Source organism: Callionymus lyra, chromosome 6, assembly GCF_982586985.1.
Source record: "Callionymus lyra chromosome 6, fCalLyr1.hap1.1, whole genome shotgun sequence".
Taxonomy (NCBI): Eukaryota; Metazoa; Chordata; class Actinopteri; order Syngnathiformes; family Callionymidae; genus Callionymus; species Callionymus lyra.
In genome coordinates, this window is record NC_141823.1 from 4,640,349 (window position 1) to 4,664,687 (window position 24,339).

General features: G+C 39.7%; 1 protein-coding gene across 2 annotated transcripts in view; it reads left to right on the plus strand.

The window, feature by feature from the left end:
* Positions 1 to 16,105, plus strand: part of mdga1 (MAM domain containing glycosylphosphatidylinositol anchor 1) — a 246,681-nt gene extending 230,576 nt beyond the window's left edge. The window contains exons 17-18 of one of the 2 annotated variants that reach the window (XM_087793129.1): positions 12,970 to 13,087; positions 14,960 to 16,105. In XM_087793129.1, the coding sequence (XP_087649255.1) occupies positions 12,970 to 13,087; positions 14,960 to 15,045 (204 nt within the window). In that variant the 3' untranslated portion in view covers positions 15,046 to 16,105. The remainder of the gene's footprint in view (positions 1 to 12,969; positions 13,088 to 14,959) is intronic. The other variant, XM_087793130.1, reaches the window with a different exon arrangement.
* The last annotated feature ends 8,234 nt before the right edge of the window (positions 16,106 to 24,339 follow it).

Sequence of the window (24,339 nt, forward strand, 5' to 3'; positions counted from 1 at the left end):
ATCCACGCACACACTCGCGCGCTCGGCCTCCTTTCGCCCGCAGCAATTAGCTATGACAGGTCAATTAACCGGCTTATTTATGAGCGAAGGAAAGCCTGCTAGTTGTGTTGTAATGATTCCAGATACTCGCTGTACGTGCGCGAAGGGAAATTGAATCCATGATGAATGTGGGCTGCAGGCTCGAGCTGCGTTTGCTCTTCATTAAGTCTGCGGCTGCAACATCATGTTTCTTTTACCATTAAGGGGGAAATTAAGTTTGAAACAATATACGTACTGTAGGGTTTCCAGGGCGCCGCTGTTGTGTGGATCGGGTTTGCAAGTTAATGAGGCTGCGGAAGAAAAAATTTTTTTTTTTTTTGGGGAATATGTTGAGCCGGCGAGATTACTTCCTTCGCCCACTGTTTAATTGGGGTTGCAGAGGTTGCACGTGTGTTCACAACACTTAAGTCACTTTGGAATTTATATTGTGTTTAATTTAAGCTTAAAATATTGCATCATGTTTAACCTCTAACGTTTTCTCAGATTATTTATAGATATACCTTCATGCTATAGCGTGAACTCCACCCACGTAATCTCAAACACCTTCAGGTCGAGTGCGACTATCTTTAAGGGCAACTAATGTGTTGATTTAAGTGAGACTTAAATAGATGTGTGACTCTATTGTGTCATCAGTGTGTGTTTGTACAAAACTCTCTTTTCATTGAAATATTGACATTAGAAAATTATCTAAAGCTCCGCCCACTGAAAACACTTTGTTTTTCTGGAGATTAATTCTTCTTGACCACTATGTGATTGGTCAAGCGCACGTCACCAATCCAGGAAGTATCCATCTCCAAGGGACTCGTTGTATAAACAAAGCAGGGTTTGATTACAGCTGGCTGGAGGAGGAGTGAAGACATTATTACATCATAATGGACTCTCGTAACCTCTCGTTCGTCCAGATTTCAGAGCAACTTTATAAAGTAATAAGTTGAAAACATGGTCATTATGAGGAACTTACTGCATCTTGGAGAGGAAAACTTTGACATTTACAACATGTGAGTTGGAGGTTCACGTTATTTAACATTTAAATAGCTCACAGTCAAATAAACAAACCCGGTAACGTTTTAACTCCCTCGCCAAATGTATCTTACTGTACTGTTACACATTTTTGCCCCTAATACATTTCTATTCTTGTACACTTTTTCCCCACATTGTCCTGCTGTATGACATCCTATAGCCATAGAACACATAACTCTCAAGATAAAAGTTAAGATTTAGATGAAAGGTTAACTTTTCACACATCTCTTGTACACATTCCTGATGTATCTTGTCTGGTACGCTGCTAGTACACCGTCTTTCTTTAATACCATATCATATAATATCGTCCTCTGAATTCTAGTAACCCATTTTTAACTAGAACTCTGTTTGGTACACAAAGTATTAAGTATGTAAGTAAGTAATTTATATTTGTAGAGCGCTTTTCCAGACCAGAGTCACAAAGCGCTTAAACAATAAAAACAATACCCAATACACCCTATAACTCTAGTTCACTGCTTCCTGAGCGCTCGTTCACATCTCTGAGCTAAGTTAAGTACACTATCCTGAATTATTGTAACTAACTGGTCAAGTAGCTAAAGCACATTTACTTACCCTACTCTGGTGGACCTTCATGCTCTGGGTTACCCGTGTCTATCATTTACAACTCCTTATCTGGTACTGCTCTTGTACACCTATCTAACGATAAACCCTGTTCTCTTACAATTTTCTTCAGATATAAATTTGTTCTCCAAAAGTATCAGCTCTTTGCTTCGGTAAAGGCATTTTTTTAAGCTTTCGAATGTAGCTTCAACTGTGTAAGATAAACTCCACCACAGAACATTTAAATAATTGGTGCCCAAAAAAAAGTTTGTTTTTCAAAAGTTTACTGCAGCGCAACTTACTCCATGAGAAGCTTGACATTACACACATTCGCTTGTATCCGCTCATCGACACACACACTCACACAAAAGGGACCACAATGGAAATAAGCCTTAGCTTTCTTGTGTTTTCTACCCTTTGTCAGGTGTGTCTGAAGTTCCCTGTGGTCCTTTTTGTACGTTAATTGTGTACACAATGAATACCTGTTCATGTTTAAATACATTTATTCCACCCTTTTGGTTTAGGATGTCCTCATAAACCATGTCATTTTTTTTTTTTAAGTATGTCATTTTTATTTGTATAGCGCTTTTCGAGACCAGGGTCACAAAGCGCTTAAACAATCAAAACAATATTCAATAAAGTATAAACTTTAAAAGTCAAGATAAAATTGATAACACAACAGGAGTTCAAGAAAATCAAGGAAAAGCCTGAACAAATAAAAACAGTCAGTTGATCCATCAACTGCAAAGAGAGAGGAAGATGGTTCCAAAGCTTAGGAGCAACAGTCTGGAAGGATTTCTCTCCTCTGGTCCTGAAGTTCAGGAACCATCAGTAGATCTGATCCACAGACCTCAGAGCCCGAGCTGGGGTGTAAGTCTGGATCAGATCACTGATGGAAGGTCTGACCATGAATAGATCTGAAAGTAAGAACCAGAATTTTAAAGTTGATCCTGAAAGAAACTGTCAGCCAGTGAAGAGTTTTAAGGATCGGATAAATGTGAGTTCTTCTACTAGAGCGGCTCAGAATTCTGGCTGCAGAGTTCTGAATCAACTGCAGTGTGATCCATGGTCTTAGCTACCTAGGCCTGCTAACTGCTCCCACACAACGTGACACACCTTTTAGCTCCAGCCGCAAGCACCGGTCCACCTGTAATACATCACTTTTCTGGTACAATGGTGTAGTTCACAGCTTTATTTCCTTCTGAGTACACATTTGTACCATTGCACTGCCTTTATTCTCTTGGAAAACTCCTTGTCAGGCAAACCTACTATAGCTATGTCTCGGGCATCTTCTGGCAAAGTTATTCTACAGTATTTCTCTCATACAACATTTGTTCACCTTCAGTACCTAATGCGATACCTGTAATGCATACATTCATTTCACATTTAAGCTCAAGTAAGTGCCTTGGTGCGCCTTTTTCCTCAGGCTCCCGGGTCTCAATCTGACTGAGGTGAAGTGCAAAGGAATCGCACCTCACCACCGTCACCACGGAAACAATCCGGCTGTCGGATTCAAACTGCGGCTTTTATGAATGCTAATACGAACGCCGAGACGCACGCGCTCGTAGAAGTGGACGCCAGAGAGACTCTTGTCACTATCCCTTTTCAAAACATTTGCCTTAATTGGTCTAGACGGCAGAGTGTGGATATAATGAACAGGAACGATACAGTCAGGAAAGACACCGAGGGGAATGTTTGCGTCTGTTCGGGAGCAACGTCGGACGCGTTGTTGTCGTGCATTTGTACTAAAGGAAAAGAATAGTTTGCATCATCAATAAGGCCATTAAAACATCTGAAGTATTCACCGTGTCGTGGGCTCCGGGAAGGAAGGTGAGACAGGACGGATGGAGGGCTCGTGCTCGAGCTCCGTCTCCTTGGCAACTGGTTGCCTCATCCGTCTCGTTTGTCTTTCGCTCTGGTGTGAATATTTCATGTTGTGTCCACGCGTCCACGCTCTCCGGGCGCCTGTCATTACCCGCACTTCTTCTCGACCACGGATGGCGAGGAAATGTGATTGCGAGGCGAAGAATGAGAGGAACCTTTATTGAGGACGGAGAAGGTCGCAGGTGTGGCGTCTGGCGACCGTCTTCGGTCTCGCCGTTGATGGATCTCGGGCGTGGAAAAGTAAAAAGCCATCGCCGTCTTTTTTGAGCGACTCACCCGCAGTCGATTGTGTTTAAGTGAACTTGACTTTTATTCACTCAAAGCACTTTTAAGAACGACCGCACAAAATTTTCAAGGTCAGAGGGAAATGTTTCACTGACGAAAACGCTCTTTTAACATCGTACGAAATTCTTTTATGTCTGCCAACCACCTACAAATGTCTCCATTTACTGTTTTTATCAAACCTTCTTTCTTACGCTACCTCTTAATACATCTTTTACTTCATGTCCTTCTCAATACAGCTCAAGATAAAACACGACTGCTTTAGTCGTCTCTATTTCTCTCTTTGTCAATATATTCAGTTTTCACAGTATCTATGTCAAGGGTCTCAAATTCAATCAAGTTGCCAGTTGAACAAGACGTATTTTAATTTAAGTTTAATTTGGTCTTATTTTGATATTTTAATTATTTGAGGGTCAAATTATCTTAATTATCTCTGTGATTGATCAGTGTGTGTTTGAAAACTCTCTTTTCATTGAAATATTGACATTAGAAAACGATCTTAAGCTATGCCCACTAAAACACTTTGTGGTTCTGGAGATAAAATCTTGTTGACCATAACCACACCCACTCTGCTGTGATTGGTGAAACATGTAGGTTTGTCACCGCGCATCATCAGTCCCAGAAGTCTCCGCCTCTAAGGGACTCGTTGGTTGGTTGGATGGATGGATGGATGGATGGATGGATGGATGGATGGATGGATGGATGGATGGATGGATGGATGGATGGATGGATGGATGGATGGATGAATGGATGGATGGATGGATGGATGGATGGATGGGACTTTATGAATCCCTCTGAAGATCTCCTTCGGGGAAATTCGGTTTCGAGTTCACAATAGTTATATTAAGAAAAACAGGAACAAGAAGTGTAAAAACACTGACATGTTTATAGGTCAATATCTGAACATTGATCTACTCAAGTTTTGAGACAACCATCCGACGGGGCCAAATCAATTGACCGGGCCCTGGGGCCACATGTCTCTATTCACCTCTGGTTGAACTTATGTTGCAGTCCATCTTGGCTTGTCTGACGCTTTATTTTGAAATCTAAAGCATTGAGTATTAATTATAATTACGTATTTCAAATAAAATGCATTCATTTATTCTCTCTATCCATGTCTGTCTGTCGCTCTGACTCTCGGTACTTTTTTCTTTTCATAACTTCGTGTCTTTCTGCCCGACATCCTGTCGATTTAAATGCTTATTCCTATGGATTGTCAGTCAGTCTGTCTGTAGCTTTAATCGTCCGTCTATCTGTGTCTCACACAATAATAACCGTTCTATGCCCGGTCGGCCAAACAAAACAAAACATTATGACCAAAGACTTTTCTTTTTATCTGGTCAGTTCCGATTCAAACTTCCTAATCACTTAAAACTTTAATTCTCTCACTTTCCAAATCCTTTTTTTTTATGAAGACAAAAACCTAGTGACCGAAATGTTGAAATATAAAGGACGAAATGTATTAATAAATGTTGGATTAGGAAATGCATAAATTATTCAGTTTGCGAATGAACAAAAGTCGAAATGTAACAATAAATGTGTATATGAAAGTACAGATTGGAATCCAGTAGGATCTGGAATCCTACTAGTAGACATTGGAATTCCAATCTGTACTACTAGGATTCCAGATCCTACTAGTAGAAATTGGAATCCTACTACTGAACTGGGATTTGAATATTGGAATTCCAATCTGTCCTGTGAGGATTCCAGATTCTACTAATGAATTCCAATCTCTACTAGGAGAGTTTAGAATCCTACTACAGTATTGGGATCTGAATATTGGAATCTGTCCTAGAACAAATGGGAATTCTACCAGGAAAATCTCCAACTCTTATAGGAGAAATTTGGATTACATCAAAATGTTTTGGAAAATAGACTGAATCGTGGAATTCCAATCTCTACTAGGAGAGATTGGAATTCCATGATTCATCTGTCCAAGGACAAATGGGAATTCTACCAGGAAAATCTCCAACTCTTATAGGAGAAATTTGGATTACATCAAAATGTTTTGGAAAATAGACTGAATCGTGGAATTCCAATCTCTACTAGGAGAGATTGGAATTCCACGATTCATCTGTCCAAGGACAAATGGGAATTCTACCTGGACAATCTTTTTTCTGCTGCTGCTCATCCACCGCCATCACTTGATGGCTACTGTACAAGTACAGATTCCAATCTGTACTTGCAGGATTCCCGATCCTACTGAATTCCAATCTGTACTGTGACATATATAAACACATAAATAGTGGACAAAACAAATGTAATTAATCAAATAAATAAATAAAGTAACTTATTTTCTTCAACATTTTCTTATCCATTTCTTTTACCTGTAATTTATCGGCAGGCGGTCGTTCATGAGTCGGTATCATCTGCTGGTGCTTTACAGGAGGAGCTGTTAAATAACGTAGGGACCACGGGGGCCACGATCGGAGCCCCGGATTATGAACATATCCAACCTGATCCTCTCTCTCCGAGTCACACACCGCTGTGGATCCTTTCCTCCCTGCAGGCTCGATGAAATGAAATAAGAAGGCTGAGCCTCATTTCTCTCTCTGGCTCACACCTGTCTGGTTATCTCCTGGTCCTCGCCAGCTGCTGCCGTCCGTCGCCTCCGTCTCCGTCCATCGGTCGCGATCAATAATAATGATCCCACCGTCCGCTGTTGACAAAGAAGATTAGCCTACGCGATTGATGTTGTTCTACAAGTTGGAATTACAAAGGATGTGCCGCGCCCCGTCATTTTGAACCCGTCGCTACGGATCGCCGCGTCCGGCGCCGTCGACTGGCGTTGGATTCGACGAGCGTCGGCGTCAATATTCCCGATGAGGTGGGAATGGAACCAGCGACTTGTGAGAAAGATGATGATGCCTAAATATACGCGCTCGGTAAGGGCGGATCAACAGATGACACGCAGGTCTCGCAGACGACATGTTTCTTTTCTGTGTCCCAGCTACCTGGGGTGAGAGGCAATCCAGAGAAGGGTTCCCAAATCTATTCTGCACCATGGACTGGTTTTATGAAAATAATAATAAAAAATAGCTTCTCTTCTTGACATCATTGAGAAAATCAGGTTCTTGAAAAAAAGAAAACACTTTTCGTAAATTATGAAATAACACAAAATTAATTATTAATATAAATATTTGTTTTTCTGTAGCACCAGTAAACAACCATTTGGTTAAAGATCAAATCTTTCCTTTTGATGATTTAATTTTTCATTGTATTGTATTTATGTATTTCTAAAGACTGCGGGAAAAAAACAGAGTTCTTGGAAAACTGAAACAAACAAGGCAAAGAAGTACTTTTGGTAAATATTTAGGTCATAGAAATAATAATGTAATAGAATAAAGAATTTGCCTTTGCTGATTCATGTTTTAAGTCATATTTTGTTTTTACCAAAATAGTTGGTTTCTTTTAATTAAAGAAAATAATGTATTATTTTAATAATTATCCTTACAAAAATACAATAACTATTTGTGTCTTACAAAGTCTTTGTTTTTTCCCCAAAACTACATTTTAATTGACTTTCCTTCTAAAAAGTACCAATCAATACAAAATATCAATACAAACACTAAGTATGATTTAAAATAAATGAATTTATTATATAGTATATATTATGAACGTAAACTCAAAATAATGTTAAATAAAATAACATGTTTTCTTTTGCAGATTAATATGTAATTCCTTTTTTTTCATTAGTTTTATTCATTTAGTTTTATTTTAATGAAATAAAATGTATTATTTTAATTATTATACCTTGAAGGATAAAAAGAAAGAAAACTTGTTTTCGCAGGAGTGAGACGATGTTAATCTTTATATCCTTTCTTTGTAGTATTTCCTTTGATCTATGTTCTTTATCTTTGCTCTTTGTCATCCCTTGCAATTTGTTCTTGTCCATCCATCCATCCATCCATCCATCCAATCATCCATCCATCAATCCATCCATCCATCCGTATCCATCCATCCATCCATATCCATCCATCCATCCATCCATCCGTATCCATCCGTATCCATCCATCCATCCATCCATCCATCCATCCATCCATCCATCCATCCATCCATCCATCCATCCATCCATCCATCCATCCAATCATCCATCAATCCATCCATCCGTCCATTCATCCGTATCCATCCATCAATCCATCCGTCCATCCATCCAACCATCAATCCATCCATCCATCCATCCATCCATCCATCCATCCATCCATCCATCCATCCATCCATCCATCCATCCAATCATCCATCCATCCATCCGTCCATCCATCCGTATCCATCCATCCATCCATCAATCCATCCGTCCATCCATCCGTATCCATCCATCCATCCATCCATCCATCCATCCATCCATCCATCCATCCATCCATCCATCCAATCATCCATCAATCCATCCATCCGTCCATCCATCCGTATCCATCCATCCATCCGTATCCATCCGTATCCATCCATCCATCCATCCATCCATCCATCCATCCATCCATCCATGAATTAATCTACTTAAATATTTTATTAAGGATTTCCCATATGTAATATTAATATGAATAATAATCATATCTATAATTCAAACATCAATATTAATGACCTTATTAGTTGATTTTATTTCCAGTCCCTGGAGTCGCGACGGAACTGTTGTTTGGTTCCTCAGCACGAGCGAGAGAACGTTGCTTCTGTGGCGAGCGAGTCTGTGGACGACACAAACTTTCCACTCGTGCTCGACCGACCGACCGCCGAAGGCCTTTGAGCTGCTGCCACTCGTCTCCGGCTCGCGCCTCTTTGAACGGCGTCCAGAGAAGAAGTAACTCGGTCTTTGAACGCGGCTTCCATCGCTGCACGACAAGAGCTGCTGTTCAGGTGACGCCGGAGAGAGATGTCTGTCCTGTTGTGACGCCAACAACACATGTGCTCGCCTGGAATGGATTCTGGCTCCTGGTCCACCGGGTTCTGATGTCGTATTGATGTCGTATTGATCCGACACACACACGGCTTATGTAATCGCACAATCATATCCGATGTGTTTGATCAGCTATTACTTCCTGATGTCGTCGTAGAAAACTGATGTCATCGTGATTGATTTGATTAATATTTAACACAGTCGAAGCAGATTCAATCATCTTGATAACTAGTTTTTGATGAATTGGAATAATGGTTAAAACATTAATAATAATTTATATTTTTTTTAGTTACAATGAACTCGGTACAATAATAATGTAGTATTTACATAGATTTTAACCCCTTTTTGCACTGAATATCGATTTTAAATCTTCCTTTTTTAATTTTTCATTCTGTATTATATTAAGGTTCTCTTGTGACTTTTATTATGACCACTGATCCTCACTCATGAATTACATTTCGTATGTTACTTTGGGAAGAAACGAGAGTGCTTAGAAACTCAAATAAAGGTCAATCAAATAAGGTTTAGAACTGGACCCAAGTTGCTGAAGCAACACAACCAAACAAAAGACAAAAACTGAAAGATTAAAAAAGGGTTAAATCACAATAGTTCATATAAAAACAAACTGTCCATAACAGGGTCCAAATAACTCAAAGCGCACCACAGGTCGGGGGCGGAGATCAAACGCTCAACGGTACAGGGAGGGACCATTATAATCTGGCGCCTGTTGCTGCAGGAGAGGTGGCTTTAAGCTCTGCTGATTGGGTAATGAGCCGCAGCTGCTGCGAGCAACAGGCGTCTTAGAACTCAGAAAAAGAAGGATATTTCAAAATAAAATCATTAGACAAGACATGACATAAACAAGGTAAAAAAAGGAGATTTTTGGTAGATATTTAGGTGATGGAAACATATATAAACAATTACTTAAACACTTATTTAAAATGAATGAATTAAAATTGTTTTTTTCTTCTTTCTTTTTATTCATGTTCTATAATTGTGTTCTTCAAATAAAGCAGGTATTTCATCAAATACAATTATTTCCTACCTTTCGTTTTTGGGCCTTCGGGTCACCTTGACCCTGAGATAACACAAGAGTTAAAATATTAAACAAAGATCAGGGTAATTACTGAAAACAGAATCAAAATATTTGATCGCTGTTGTATTTTTCAAGCATTTAAAGGAATTTTCCTGCCCAGTGATGATGTTTGCTGATGATACGGGGATCTACAGTGAGTCTTAGTTTTAGACCACCATGTACATTTTTTGAATCTCCTGAGAAAATAGGAGAAACAAAACATCTCTACTGTCGTGTCACAGAAAAGAACCCTCTCAACCACCAAAAATTCCATATTCATCCCAGCAGCGAGACATGTTTGACTAAACAAAGAGATGCAACCGCTACTGTTTTTTTTTCCTTCTCTCCTGTTTTAGCTCATTTGTTTTTCTTGCCAAACATTTATTCTAAATGCAAATTGATCAAATTTAATGGTCAATTTCCAGAGAGGAAAAAAAGCAGCGGTGGATACAAAAAACAAGCTCCAACAGCCCCGAGATACACGAGTCAGAAAACAATGCTAGGGTTACTTTTTTTTTACAACCTTCTGCACATGGAGATGCTGTTTATCACTGAATTAAAACTGCTCTTTATATTTAAATCACACGTAAGAACCGTGGAGGATATAAATCCTTATGGAGATGCTAAGTGGTGAAAACGAGCTTGAATATAAAGACTTGTGATTCGTGATTAAGACGATGTACCTTGTTTTTTGTTGGCTCACAGTAGAAAAGGAAGTTCCTGGAGAGGGAAGTATATCCAGGCCGCAGCATTTTTAGTGATCTGAGGTTGTATCTTTATATATATTTTTGCAGATATAGAAGGAATATATTTCAGAAATTGATCCTTCAAAACCTCTCTGGATCAAGATGCAACTCAATGTTATTTTTTATTATTATTATTGAATTTTTATCTAAATGTTATCTTCATTTTTTAACATGGTTTGGTAACAAATAGACACAGGCAAAACAGAAAATTAAAAAAAATAAAACTACAATATCTAAAACTTAAAAAAACAATAATAATAATGTCCTGTATAAAGAAAAAATGGTAAAAAAAATAAAAATAATGGTCCACATCTCACCACACTCACAGGGAAGTAGATTTATTTTATTGATTCGATTGAATGGTCTATTTCTGAAGTCAATTTTTCAATTGTTTTGTTTAGTTTTTGTGTTTTTTTTCAGTGAACACGCAAACATACTTCATAATATTGTTGCGTAAAAAAAGTTCCTTCCTCACCTGTTTGATAAGAAGAAGCAACAATGAGCTGTTGTGATCTATTTTCCACGTCCTGACGTGACTGGGAGTTGTTTTCTGCTCCAACCCAGCGGGTGAAGGAACATAAATCTTGTCGTACTTAGAATCGATAAAAGCTTGAAAGTTTACCGCGAGCAGATACAGTTGTGGAGCAGAGTTGCCTTGTTTGTTCTCTCCTCCACGCACTCCAGACAGAATACGCTTGTTTTTTGATTAGCTGGGTGCAATGGGCTTTGGGCGCCGCGGTACGCCACAGTAATTAGACTGTCACTCACATCCAGATGGCTGCTGGTAATGTAGGAAAATCGCCTGAAAGTTTTCAGATCCTCTTTGTTCTTGTTGCTGTCGCTCCACAAACTTAATGGAGAAAGTCATTCATAGGTGAAGCCACGATCTTCCGGCTTCGTCTTTGAGAAATGTTTTCAAGTTTTTGCTGCGTTCAAGGAAATGCCAGGGATTATTAAGGAAGACCTTTAAATCTATTTTTAAAAAACGGTCCCCACCAGGGGCCTCCTGGTAGCTTAAGGGACCTGCACAGTGTTGTTGTTGTTCGTAAGACCTCACTCTTCTCCCTGTAGAGACATGTCTGAAGTTTCTCTAGGGACCGGTTGGATCCACTTCTTCAGTGTGGGGGTCACTGCTCCAAGGGCTTCAATGACCCCCAACACTGTTTCCTTCGCCTCCCAGGCTTTCTTTAGCCTCAACCTTGAGCACCTTGGTTTTTTTCAGTTTCTCGTTTTCCTATTTCTTGATGTTGCTCAGGATTGCTACGTTTACCATAGATTTCTCGGTCTGTATCTGAAAGTCCTACGCGATCATGACTCGGTCATTCTCCATCATCTTGGGGATGCTTCCCATCTTTACCTCGGGGTATCCAGTTTGTATTCAGCCATGATCTTCCTGTACACTAATGATGTGTTGATGAGGCTTCGTGATACAGCATCGGTTGTTTAATGATACATTGTCTTCATTTTAAAAAGACCACTAGATGTCACTCTTTGACTCTGATCTACTAATTCAATGAAACATCATTTTCACTGAGGGTGACATCTAGTGGTCTTTCAAACTGTATCGTGATACAGCATCAGCTGCTTCATGAGACTTCATCGACCCTTCGCTACAGTACACTACACCAGCTTAAGGTTTCTGGGCCGTCTTTGAGGTTGTATGTATATATATATATATATTTGCAGTTCTAGAAGCAATATATTTCAGAAACTGATCCTTCAAAACCTCTTTAGATCAAGATGCAACTCAATGTTTTTTTTTATTCTTGATTTCTTATGTAAATTTCATCTTTTTTTTTGTGTTTTTTCTGTGAACACGCAAACATACTTCATAATATTGTTGCGTAAAAAAAGTTCCTTCCTCACCTGTTTGATCGGAAGAAGCAACATTGAGCTGTTGTGATCTATTATCCGTCTTTGCACTGCATGTAGTTGAGATCTTGCCTGTAGATTTTACCCTCTATTTCTCTGGCCTGTTCCTGGGCTGCCATGATGAAGGCATCTGTGCTGTCCTTTAGGCCAGACCCCCCTAGACATTTGCACAGGTGTATATGTCAAGGTATATGTCGGAGGTTCCTCCAATGTATTATACCCTCTTTATAGAAGGTTTTAATAGAAAAGGCAAAATTCAAAACTTTTAAGATATCTAAACATCTGGAAATCTGGCTTCAGAAAAGATTAACTTTTTTGTTGCCATTAAAATTAAAGTTTTAATTTGGTATTTAGGTGGTAAACATTTCCAATGATTATGGAAATATGTATAAGTAAAAAAATATGTTTTTCTCAAAGTGAAAAAGAAAAAGGGACCAAATTCGGGGGAAACTGTTTTCCTCTTGAACTCGGGACATAATCTGACGGTTGGTGCCGCGGCCTCAGAAGAAATAGAAGATGCAACACAACACGCAGAGTTCAGGCATCGAACTAGATTCGTGAAGTGAATTCAAGTTTAACGAATGAGAATCTTTCTCTTCCCTCAGATCGTCTTCGAAGGAATCCGTGGACAAAGTTTCGAGGGTGACATCGCCATCGACGACGTTTCCATCACTTTGGGGAAATGCAAGCAGGAGAACACGGTTGCCAGTGCAGGTAAGAAAGGTAAGATAGAGGGATGGTTGAGAGTCAAGAGGGATGAAGGAGAAACAGGGTCACAGTTGAAGGTTAGAGACAGATGACAGGATCGTAGGAAGGTCTGTTTAGTGATTGGACACAACATGTACCAGACGCATCATTTGTCTGGTGTTTGGATCTTCAATTTTCCCTCTTAACATTTTCATCTTTTCACTTTGCGGCCCACATTCCCTCTCACACCTCCACACTTCATTATAACCAAAAAAAAAAATCACTGGCGTGAAATAAAGCTCACACCACAGCGTGTTGCAATTCAACTTCAAGAGAACAAGAACACTCGGAAAACTCTTTTGATGGCCGCGCCGGCAGATCCTGATGTGGAATCTGAAGCCGCCGTTATTGGAGTAGACGCTTTCAGAGGCTGATAGATCAGTCCTGGTTTCATGGGTTTATACAATTGTAATGAAGGATTGTTTCATTGAGGAGTAAAACAAGTAGTAGCGTCTTCTACAATTATACATTTTACAACCTGAAAAAAATACCGTACATCTTGGGTACAACATTCATCTCAAACGTTCCTCTCTGGGGAAACACAAAGGCATTCCCAGGTATTTCTCCAAAGTCTCATTGATAAGCCCCCTACTGGTACAAGTCAAGAGAACCGCGGAGGCGAAGCATCGTGAAAAGACTTTCTACTTCTGTTGTGGGTCTTGCACTACTGGCTGAGATTTGTAGTCCTAACATACATTCTCGTCAAGGTGACCTAGAGGCCTGAAAACAAATATTTTTCATCTTGACCCAGAGACAACACAAGGGATACCACAAACACATTTGTTTTCAGGTCACCTTGACTCTGATATAACATAAGGGTTGAGATTAGATACTCGTATTATATTCTGGGGGATAGTTGTAGTGATGGTCAGATGAAGCTTCATTAAGCAGTGTCATTATGTTCAGAGTCCACTAGATGGCGTCTCTGCACTATTTTTCTTTGTTTTGAGCAGCAGTTCTAACGAAACATAAAATAATTTTTAAACTGATGGCGCCACCTACTGACCTCTAAAGTACATGACACTGTTTCATGAAGCTTCATGAGACCATCACTACAAAATTTGTATTACAGCAGAAATTTCACAGTATAAAAAGAAACAGAAAACAGATACAACATACATTCATATTAGTTTTATTGTAGAGTGCACATATTAAAGCACAGTAATAATGTAACTATAAAAAATAATAATATGAAAGGATTAATACGTATTAATACATGATAATATTAATAAAAGTAATTACTAACTACTGAAAATTCAAACTATATAGTGTTGTAGTGTGAAAGAAAACGATACAAAATAGCGAAGGCAACACATTATGGATATTTAAGAAATTAGGGGTTAGTAAAAACACATAAAACCGAGATTTAGATTTTAGAAATTAAATCTTGACATTCTCCATGGTTTTCTAGATAATAACCACTGAAGTTCTTTCATCAGAGGCTACGACAATGTACTGACAAAATTAGAATCAGAAACAGCTTTATTGGAAAGGTACAAATGACAATTCACACAGAATTTTTATCACTTTCAGTGAATCTTAAGGTAATAGAAAAATAACAATAATATACTAAAATAATTAGGTGACGCAGGTTTTATCTAAAGGGGAAGAAGCTGTTCTTCGGGAGCTTTTAAGCATTTCATGTTTACATTTTATTCCTCACACACAAATCAAGGGAAGAAGAGAAGTAAGAAGGGATGAGGTTGGATGATGAAAACGTGGTAGATAAGTAAAGGTGCATATTAAAGATAAAAGGAAGCAGAGATGTATTTAGTACGTGCAGGAGGATAGAAAGAGGGAATCATTTCATTCTTTCACTCGTTTAAGAATCAAATCTTTGTGTTTCAGTTCTGATCGGAGGCTCACACCCGGTGTCGCTGACCCGCTGGCTGACCACGGCCTCAGTCTTCGCCCTGCTGCTAGTCTACAGATGATGAGCACTTGCCACGCCGCCCCCCCCACCGACCCCTCAGACGGGGGTCTCAACTAGTCGCCCCCCCCAACCCTCCCTATCTCATACACGCCTTGCTTTGATCGTAACACCTCCCACCTTTACTTCCAGGCATTTAATCAACGACTCACACCGAGCCAGACTTCCCCAAAAATCCACCTCACCCGAGCCATCTACCTTCAGTATGTATTCTCACCCCCCCCCCCAACCACACACCCTCCCCTCGACCCCGAGACACCAAAGTGTCGGACACTCTACCAAAGATGACAAAGGACCTGAGGGAGTTCAATGAGGGCCAGCAGTCGAGGGACGGAGGAGGAATCCTCCTTTTCTTTGCTTTTCCCAGACTGTCGTTTTGCCCCAGATTTTTCGGGGAAGAAATGACTAGAGACGACGAAGGAGAGAGAGAAGCCTCTCGAAGCTTGTCCTCACGCTTGCCACAAGAGACTCCAAACCTCAGTGCGGATTTTACGTGTACATTTAATCGATATATATATATATAAATATATATAAAGTATAAGAAAACTGCAACACGAGGACGACGACGACGATGACGACGACGGACGTTTGAAAGTGGAATTAAAGAAGCACAACGTTTATACAACCACTGCTATTCCTGAGTTCTTTCTTCGATTATGTGAAATTTGTCAGAGTGATTCAGTGTTTTTGATATTTAGCTTTTCCTTTCTTGTTTTTCGGAGGGGCAATAAAGTATTATATTAATATGACGAGACGGATTTCTTTTCCGGGAAGATGAACCAGCACAGAGACGTCGAGAGGATTTGTGATGTTTTTTTCTGTCGTCGTCCAACATCTGTGGCTTAATTCTCCAGTGTCTCATGTTTCCAACAGAGGGCAGCATTGAGTCCGTGGAGTTTCCGCAAACACGTAATCATTAGGAAATCTCACGAGCAGGGAATTCATTGTTCAAGAAGCCATTTTTTGCTACGGAGGCACAGAAGTGAACACGATATTGATGGATGTATGGAATGGTTTATTTAAAAATAAATGTGGCCAAAATAAGACTTGATCAAGCCCCCTGTCGAATTACCAGAGACCCTGTTGAACCAGTTCTTTATCTTTTACCGCAGCGTTTCCACTTGAGCAGTTTGGTTTGGATTGTCTTTCAAAACAAGTCGTTCAAACAACAATTTTTATCCTTTATCTTTCCACTGGAACTAAATGAAGCACTTAAATATATTTTAAACTGTCAGGACGATCTTCAGAGTGAAACTTTTGTATGTTTTATTACACTTTATAAACTATGAAAATGTGATATTAGACATTTATTTCCCCTTAATATATGCACAGGCTGTGCAGAATTTAATGTTATGTCTTGATTTGATTTAAGATTGAACTCTTTGAGAGAATCTGGCTCATAAAAGTGTGGACACGTCTCTAAATTTCGTGTGAATTATTATTACCTATATTGGGCTCCTCTGCCCAGGTAACTGGGATGGGCTCCAGTAAGAAGAAATTATTTATTTGGTAGCAGCTTACCTTGTAGTGAAGATCATCTCGCACGAGACCAAGAACAAAACAGACTCTGTAACATTTTGGTCGTATTTTGGTAAACGAAACTGCTGATATTTTAGTCTAGTTCTCATCAAGGTGTATACTAACTTTGCCAATTTAAGTGCTATTGAACAAACCACACCCACTAAATTCCGAGGAATAGTTTACACAAATAATATATTCAATAACTTGCTCTAGTCGAGGAACATCAGCATCACATTGCAGTCGAATACAAGGATGTTCTGAGCTGGTAAATACTACGGCCAGGTGTAAGTAGACTGTTTGTACCGCACATTGAACATTGTGTCTGGGCTGCATGTGACGCCGTTGCTGACTGGCTGAGCAAATTACACTTTTTTAAAACTTACAGGTAATCTATATATTCAAGCAATTTTCCATTTGAAATTATTTTTTTGTTACTCTCTGTTAGTCACTTGAAGGTTTGTATTGCATTGTACAGTTAGTGATTTATGGTTATTCAAACACGTTTTGTGTTGAGTACTTGCGACGACATCCAGTTGAGATGCTTCGTCAGACCAGGAGGTGACAAAATAAAAAACAAAGATGGTCTTATTGTTAATAGAAATGTCTTATGTGTCCTTAAATAGTTTAATTCACCCTTAAAAAAAGCGTATAAACAGACTTTGGCCTTTTTGGAATGTGACGTCGGGACATGACGGAAGTGCCTGGACCGAGATAGTAGGCCGGAACGAAATGGTAGCTTCAGACGGAGAGAAACCATGATCAGGACAATCGTTCATTCATTTATTTACCTCCATCATCAGGGTCGCCTTCGTCTAAAATCTTTCTTGATTGACAACAATCTAAAACCAAAGTGGACTCTCTAGTGGAAACCAGACCTGTGATTGACTAACCATAGCTGTCAATGTATAGTAAGAAACACACATCAACCTGATCCTAACATTATCATAAGAGGAATCTAAACATATCTTAAGAAAAAGCACCTTTTTTTCCCATCAATCCTTCCACGTTCGACCACAACTGGTTTTCAGTCAAACACTTCTTTTCCACTCGGTATTGAATGTCCACAGGTGAGAGTGTCCGTGTGGTTGCATCGTCATATCTTAACAGTGAATGTAATCTCAACAATCAAGTAGATTGTGGATTCTGAGCAATACTCATATCTATGGCTCTATATACTCCAGTACATTATAAGAGCATTCATTGTATGGAATAATCTTCATTTATGTACATTTGCATCATTCAAGGGTCATGTGTCGATCAATCCCAGCTTCTGTCTGTTTGCCTTGTTGCTTCTCTGAATCATTCAATCTGCAGGATTACATGTCATATCTTCTTTATTGACTCATTGTACATTTAAATTTTATATTTTTTTGTTCTTCTGCCATCGCTCTGCTTCCATGTTCGCCATCATTAAAGTCCAGATGTAGAGCTGTGGTCAGCGCAGTCCTGTGTCCAATGAGGTTGATTAAAAACTATCAAGGATGAAAAACCTGTTTCGAGATTAATCCGGCTGCCTTCACGCCGAGGTGTTTGACAAACCAACCATGTGTCGTGGAACTGTGGCTTCGTGTCTCTGATGTTCCCATTGCACCAGGGGGGAGGACAGGGGGTTTGATAGGGCGCTTTTACTTACACTTACATATACTCGACAACTGACTCAACCTTTCAGCAAGAGCAGCAACCATGTCAGCAATTAAAGGTTTTATTTATGTCGCTAAAGGTTATAATTCCTACAGGTCATGGTTATCTTGGTGGTTCCAGAGCGAGTCAAATGGACTGTGTGAAGTTTTGGGAAGGTTTTTCACCCCAAGTTCCGAGAAGTTTCTTCTGTTCTAAATGACTTAGTCTGCAGAGACACTATATATTCATCTACTGGCAGGAGAGAGAACAATAGGGAGGAGTTGGGATCAGTGCGGGTCTTAGAAACCCATCAGGGTTCTAGGCCTGGTGAGGGTCTTAGAAACCCATCAGGATGCTAGGCCTGGTGAGGATTTTAGAAACCCATCGGGGTGCTAGGCCTGGTGAGGGTCTTAGAAACCCATCAGGATGCTAGGCCTGGTGAGGATCTTAGAAACCCATCAGGATGCTAGGCCTGGTGAGGATCTTAGAAACCCTTCGGGGTGCTAGGCCCGGTGAGGGTCTTAGAAACCCATCGGGGTGCTAGGCCTGGTGAGGGTCTTAGAAACCCATCAGGATGCTAGGCCTGGTGAGGATCTTAGAAACCCTTCGGGGTGCTAGGCCTGGTGAGGGTTGTAAAAACACATCGGGCTTCTAGGTATGATGAGGGTCTTAGAAACTCATCAGGTTACTAGGTGTGGTCAGGGTCATAGTTACTAATCAAGGTACTATGTCTGGTGAGAGTCGTATAAACCCATCAGGTTGCTAGGCGTGGTCAGGGTCATGGTCACACATTGGGGCGCTAGGCCTGGTGTGCGTGGTAGAAAGTCGATCTAAAGTGGAGTATAAAGATACTGCTTCATGAAGCTTCACCAGCCTATCAGTACTTTTGGTGCTGGCTCTGACTCTTGCTGAAGTTCTGGTCAAAAGGTGAGACCTCTCCATTCATCTCTCACTTCATCAGACACTATTAGACAGACAGGTATCATTACTGTTAGGAATTGCATGGATTATTAAGTTAAACCTGATAAATAGTAGGAGTGACTCAATTGCGCTTTGGAGACAAATAGTTTTGAATTAGACACGAAAAACTTGAGAAACTCAGAATTCGCCTGATTTTTTATAAAATAATATTCAATCTTCAATTTTTCAATATCAAGAAAATCACTTTCATAGTAAAATTTTGAACAAGCTAAGGAGCAGCTGAACTGTCGAGGATGTTAAATAATTGTGAAGTATCAAAAAGAAATAAATAAATAATAAGCATCACTAACTTGGGTCACAGGAACCAAAGAGCAGTGGTGATTACCCACAAACCCACGGGTCCTGTCGTGGCACACCTTGATAGTCCCGAAAAATAGACAATACTTTTCTCTAGAATTTATTCGGGTCTCTGTGTTTTTCTCGCCACAGTTCTTTTGTATGGTTGGATAATGTGTCTTCAACATCTGGACTTTCAATATCATCTTCTCATTGAACTTCTAAACCTCCTGACGCGGCAAACCGACTGTTACGTGACCGGACCACCTTGCGTTCATTCTTGTAGGAACTCCAACTAAACTGAGGCAACACTTTCACATTATTTCTGTCATCGGGACGATTTGTTTTGGTGCACAAAATATGATTAATCAGCGTTATCTTGGACAATGTTGTTTCAATAAAAATGATTGAGATTACATGACTCCAATTCAACAACACCAGATGAATCAGCAAAACAGCAGCGACGCTGAGAACCATGGTGTCAAACTTAGTAGTGCCTTCTCATCACAGGATCCTCACCGCTGTCTTTTTTCCAGGTAACAATTTAGAAATGACTAAGATTTTAGTGGTTATCGTGGTGAAGCTTCATGAAGCAGTGTCATATTTCTTAGAGGTCACTAGGTGGCGCCCTCAGTTTGAAAATGACATGAGGTTTCACTAGTTGTTCTGAGAAAATAGATAATAAATCATAGAGTGACATATAGTGGACTCTAAGATTAGCGACACTGTTTCATGAAGCTTCACCAGCACATCAGTACAAACTCCGAAGCGTTCGTGTCTTTGAACGACATATTCATCTTCACAAGGTAAGTCAAGAAACATGAAATGTGACTTTTTTTTAAAAGAGAACATTGTTCTCTTTATGGTTAACATCCTTGATTTAAAGTCCACCAAAAACCAACACGCTCTGAAGCTTCAGATCCGTTTGAAACGACGCCTCTTGAGATCTGTTTCAGCCTAAAAGCTCAGAGAGAAAGAGAGATAAAAAAAAGAAAAAAACAAAAGTACACCCAAACGTCTGTCCTCTTTACATTATTCATCAATCGCTGCTGCGGAGATGTGAAGGTAAATGTTGAATTGATCCAATGAATCTTTTAGGGGTCACAGGAGAGTCATTTGTGAAAAGAGAAGCAAATGTTTGAGGAACAGTCACCGTGACCGAGCGGATCTTTCACAATGAGGTGTTTTATTAGAATAGCGTTGAAGGAAGGGAGGAAAAGAAAAGAAAAGAAAAGAAAAGAAAAGGTTTATGTTATTTGAATTATTACCAATGACATAAATTATTTTCTACAAACATAAAAACATATAGTTTTGTCGGCTACATGGATGTAACTTTCAACAAAAAAATGTGCTTGTTTTTATTATTACTTTTTTTTTAAATTAAATCGAAGAGGCTTGTCTTACTATTCATGTCTGCCATTTTGAAATCGCCCTTGAGTGGAACAGATGGTCCTCGCACGATCAATAAAAATCAGAGTTGACAAGGTCAGTTTTTTAATATGAAACTCTAAACATCTGATCAAACATTTTAACTGGCGTAAAAAAAAGACTGATTTAAAACATCCCTCAAAAAAAAAAAATCTAATTCAAATAAAATCAAATTTTAACGTTATATAAGGACTGTAAGATTTAAAATATTATGTCTGGCTCCCCCTGATGTCCTAACAGTGTTACTGCAGTGTCATAAATGCTCTGTTGAGCAGTTGCCACGTTCCTTATTTCAGAATCACAATCTGAAAACGTTTATTGACAGTATTGTAAAAACCACACACGATTTTTTGCTGTTGTTGTTTTGATTACATTATAAAATTGAATATGAAATAATATACAATAAAACAAATGAATATAATAAAATCAAATTGAAGGACTTAACACTTTTACTCAAACAAAGAATATAAATCAGATCTGGTTTAAAGTCACACATTTTACTTTAAAACTAGAGAGAATCGAGAAAATTAACACGTCTATCTTAAATCCTCCTGAAACTCTGAGTTGCAATATCTTCAACTATATTTTCTTTTCAGCTGACAAGCGATTATTTATTTGACTCCAAAGATTTCCACCAAACATAAACTCAAACAAGTTATTATCCTCAAGACCTGACACAAAGTACCACCACATCTCACAAGCAGTAATGAAAACAATCCATTATACGCACTTTAGTTCAGGATCTCCTATCAAAAATACAATTTAAAAAAGCAAGTGACTTGCAGATTAAAGTATGGCCTGTGTGACCACAAGTCATATTAAAGATATTGGCTCTAAATACTGGTTGAGCTCTGCGTTGAGTTTACTTTATTAATGACACCAGTGTTTCTTTTAAGTAAGTAAGTGACTAAGTAATATTTGTAAAGATCTTTCTAGACCAGGGACACAAAGCGCTTAAACAATAAAAACAATACTCAGTTAAAAATATATACTATAAAAGATCAAAATACATAAGACAAACACAAGAGTCTCAGAAAATCAGGGAAAAGCTCAAATAAAAATGTCTTAAGATGTTTCTTGAAGGAGTCAGTAGATCATCAAACACAGATGTTTCTTGAAGGAGTCAGTAGATCATCAAACACAGATGTTTCTTGAAGGAGTCAGTAGATCATCAAACACAGATGTTTCTTGAAGGAGTCAGTAGATCATCAAACACAGATGTTTCTTGAAGGAGTCAGTAGATCATCAAACACAGATGTTTCTTGAAGGAGTCAGTAGATCATCAAACACAGAGATGGTTCCAAAGCTTAGGAGCAACAGTCTGGAAGGATTTCTCTCCTCTGGTCCTGAAGTTCAGGAACCATCAGTAGATTCTGATCCACAGACCTCAGAGCCCGAGCTGGGGTGTAAGTCTGGATCAGATCACTGATGGAAGGTCTGACCATGAATAGATCTGAAAGTAAGAACCAGAATTTTAAAATGATCCTGAAAGAAACTGGCAGCCAGTGAAGAGTTTGAAGGAGAAATGTGAGTTCTTCTACTAGAGCAGCTCAGAATTCTGGCTGCAGAGTTTTGTATGAATTGCAGGCGAGACACATCCTCATCAGGTATGTTTTCTGTATCCTCGTCCTGGTAACTTTAAAAAACGTTCACTAATTTAGCCATTTAAGAAAACACTGACCACTGCGGTAGTCTAGCGGTTACATGGACACATTGTAATGAACGTCGTTAAAATAATAGCTGGAGATTATACTGTGTCATTACTGTTAAAAATATATTTGTTAAATGTTACGTAGTGCTGCTTTAAAGCTATAAAGCCTTTTGGTTAATCAACAAATCGGTGGTCATAATGTTTTGGCCAGACGCTCCTTCATAGACTCCTGTTGTGAACATGGAAGTTTCTCTTTTAAATAATTATTACGACGAGTCACATCGAGCTCTTCCATCAACTAAAGAGTTTTCTCGGGCGATATTGATCGACGGCTCGGCGTCGAAATCCCGTCCAGCGGCTCGATGAAGGACGAACGAGAGGACGACAGAGAGACGGACGTTCCTTCACCGTTTCCGTCACACAGAACCAGCGCGGCCTCGTGAATACTGATGCTCCTGGCATCCGGCTGGAATTAGAGTGACTCACATCCTCGTAATAATCACAGACATCGATTGGCCTGCGTCGCACGGACAAGGTCAGGAGGAGCTCGGCGAGGACGCGGGAAAATCAGGATTACATGAATAAAGGATGGTTTTAATCACGCAGGCGAGCTCGTGAGGTTACATCATGGCTGCTCGCTTTTTACACGAGGGGCTTGGATGAGACCTTCAGCGGCCACAGGTCGACCTGCAGGTCGCAGTGGTCAGTGACGCACCTTCACGGCCAGAAGAGCAAGAGGTCGGCTGCTTGGTTTTCCTCAGTGGACTCTGGTTTCCATTTAGAAAAACGACGACACAAAAAAAGGACAACAAATCGAATGAAAATCAATAATTGAATAAGGATTAAAAAAAAAACAAAGTACAATAGAAGCACGGCCACAAAAAACACTGATTTATTGTGTAGATGTTTAAATGGTTGTGTAATGGATGAATTAATTAAGACACACAAGGCAAGAAGATCACATATTAGCCCTGGGAGGACTCTGGTTTCCTCCCGCAACATAAACAGGTAGTAATAGAAATAGAAATAGAAATAGAAAAGCTTTATTCATCCCCAGAGGGGAAACACACTTTCACAACAGCGCAGTTGGAAAAAAAAATAAAGTGCAAGGAAAAAAAATAAATAAAAGAGATAATACAAAATAAAATAAAAACGATCTTAAGAATATACAAATTATTTACAAAATTAGAAATTGACACTATTAACAAAATAAAATAGAATAAAAATAAAATAAAATAGAAATAAAAAATGGAAAAAAATAAAATAAAAAGCACACGAGAAGAAAAACACACTACGGATTAGCATCAGGATATTTAAAGTAGAGAGTTAAATATCCTGACACCAGTTGGGATGAAGGACCTTCTATAACGCTCCGTCCTACACTGGGGGGCCTGAGCCTGCCACTGAAGGAGCTGCTCCTCCACGGTCAGGTGCAGTGGGTGGAGAGCGTTGTCCCTGATGGAGGATAGTCTGGAGAGTGTCCTCCTCTCTCCCACCTCCTCCACCGAGTCCAGCGAGCGGCCCAGGACAGAGCCGGCCCTCGTGACCAGCCTGTTCAGTCTCTTCCTGTCCCGGTCCGTGCTGCCTGCTCCCCAGCAGACCACAGCGTAGTGGATAGCAGAGGCTACCACAGAGTCATAAAAGGTCCTTAAAAGTGGTCTGCACACTCCGAAGGACCTCAGTCTCCCCAGGAGGTGGAGGCGACTTCGGCCCTTCTTGTACACGGCGTTGATGTGTGTGGACCAGTTCAGTTTATTGTTGAGGTGAACACCCAGGTATTTGAAGCTGTCCACCAGCTCAATGTCCGAGCCCTGGATGCTC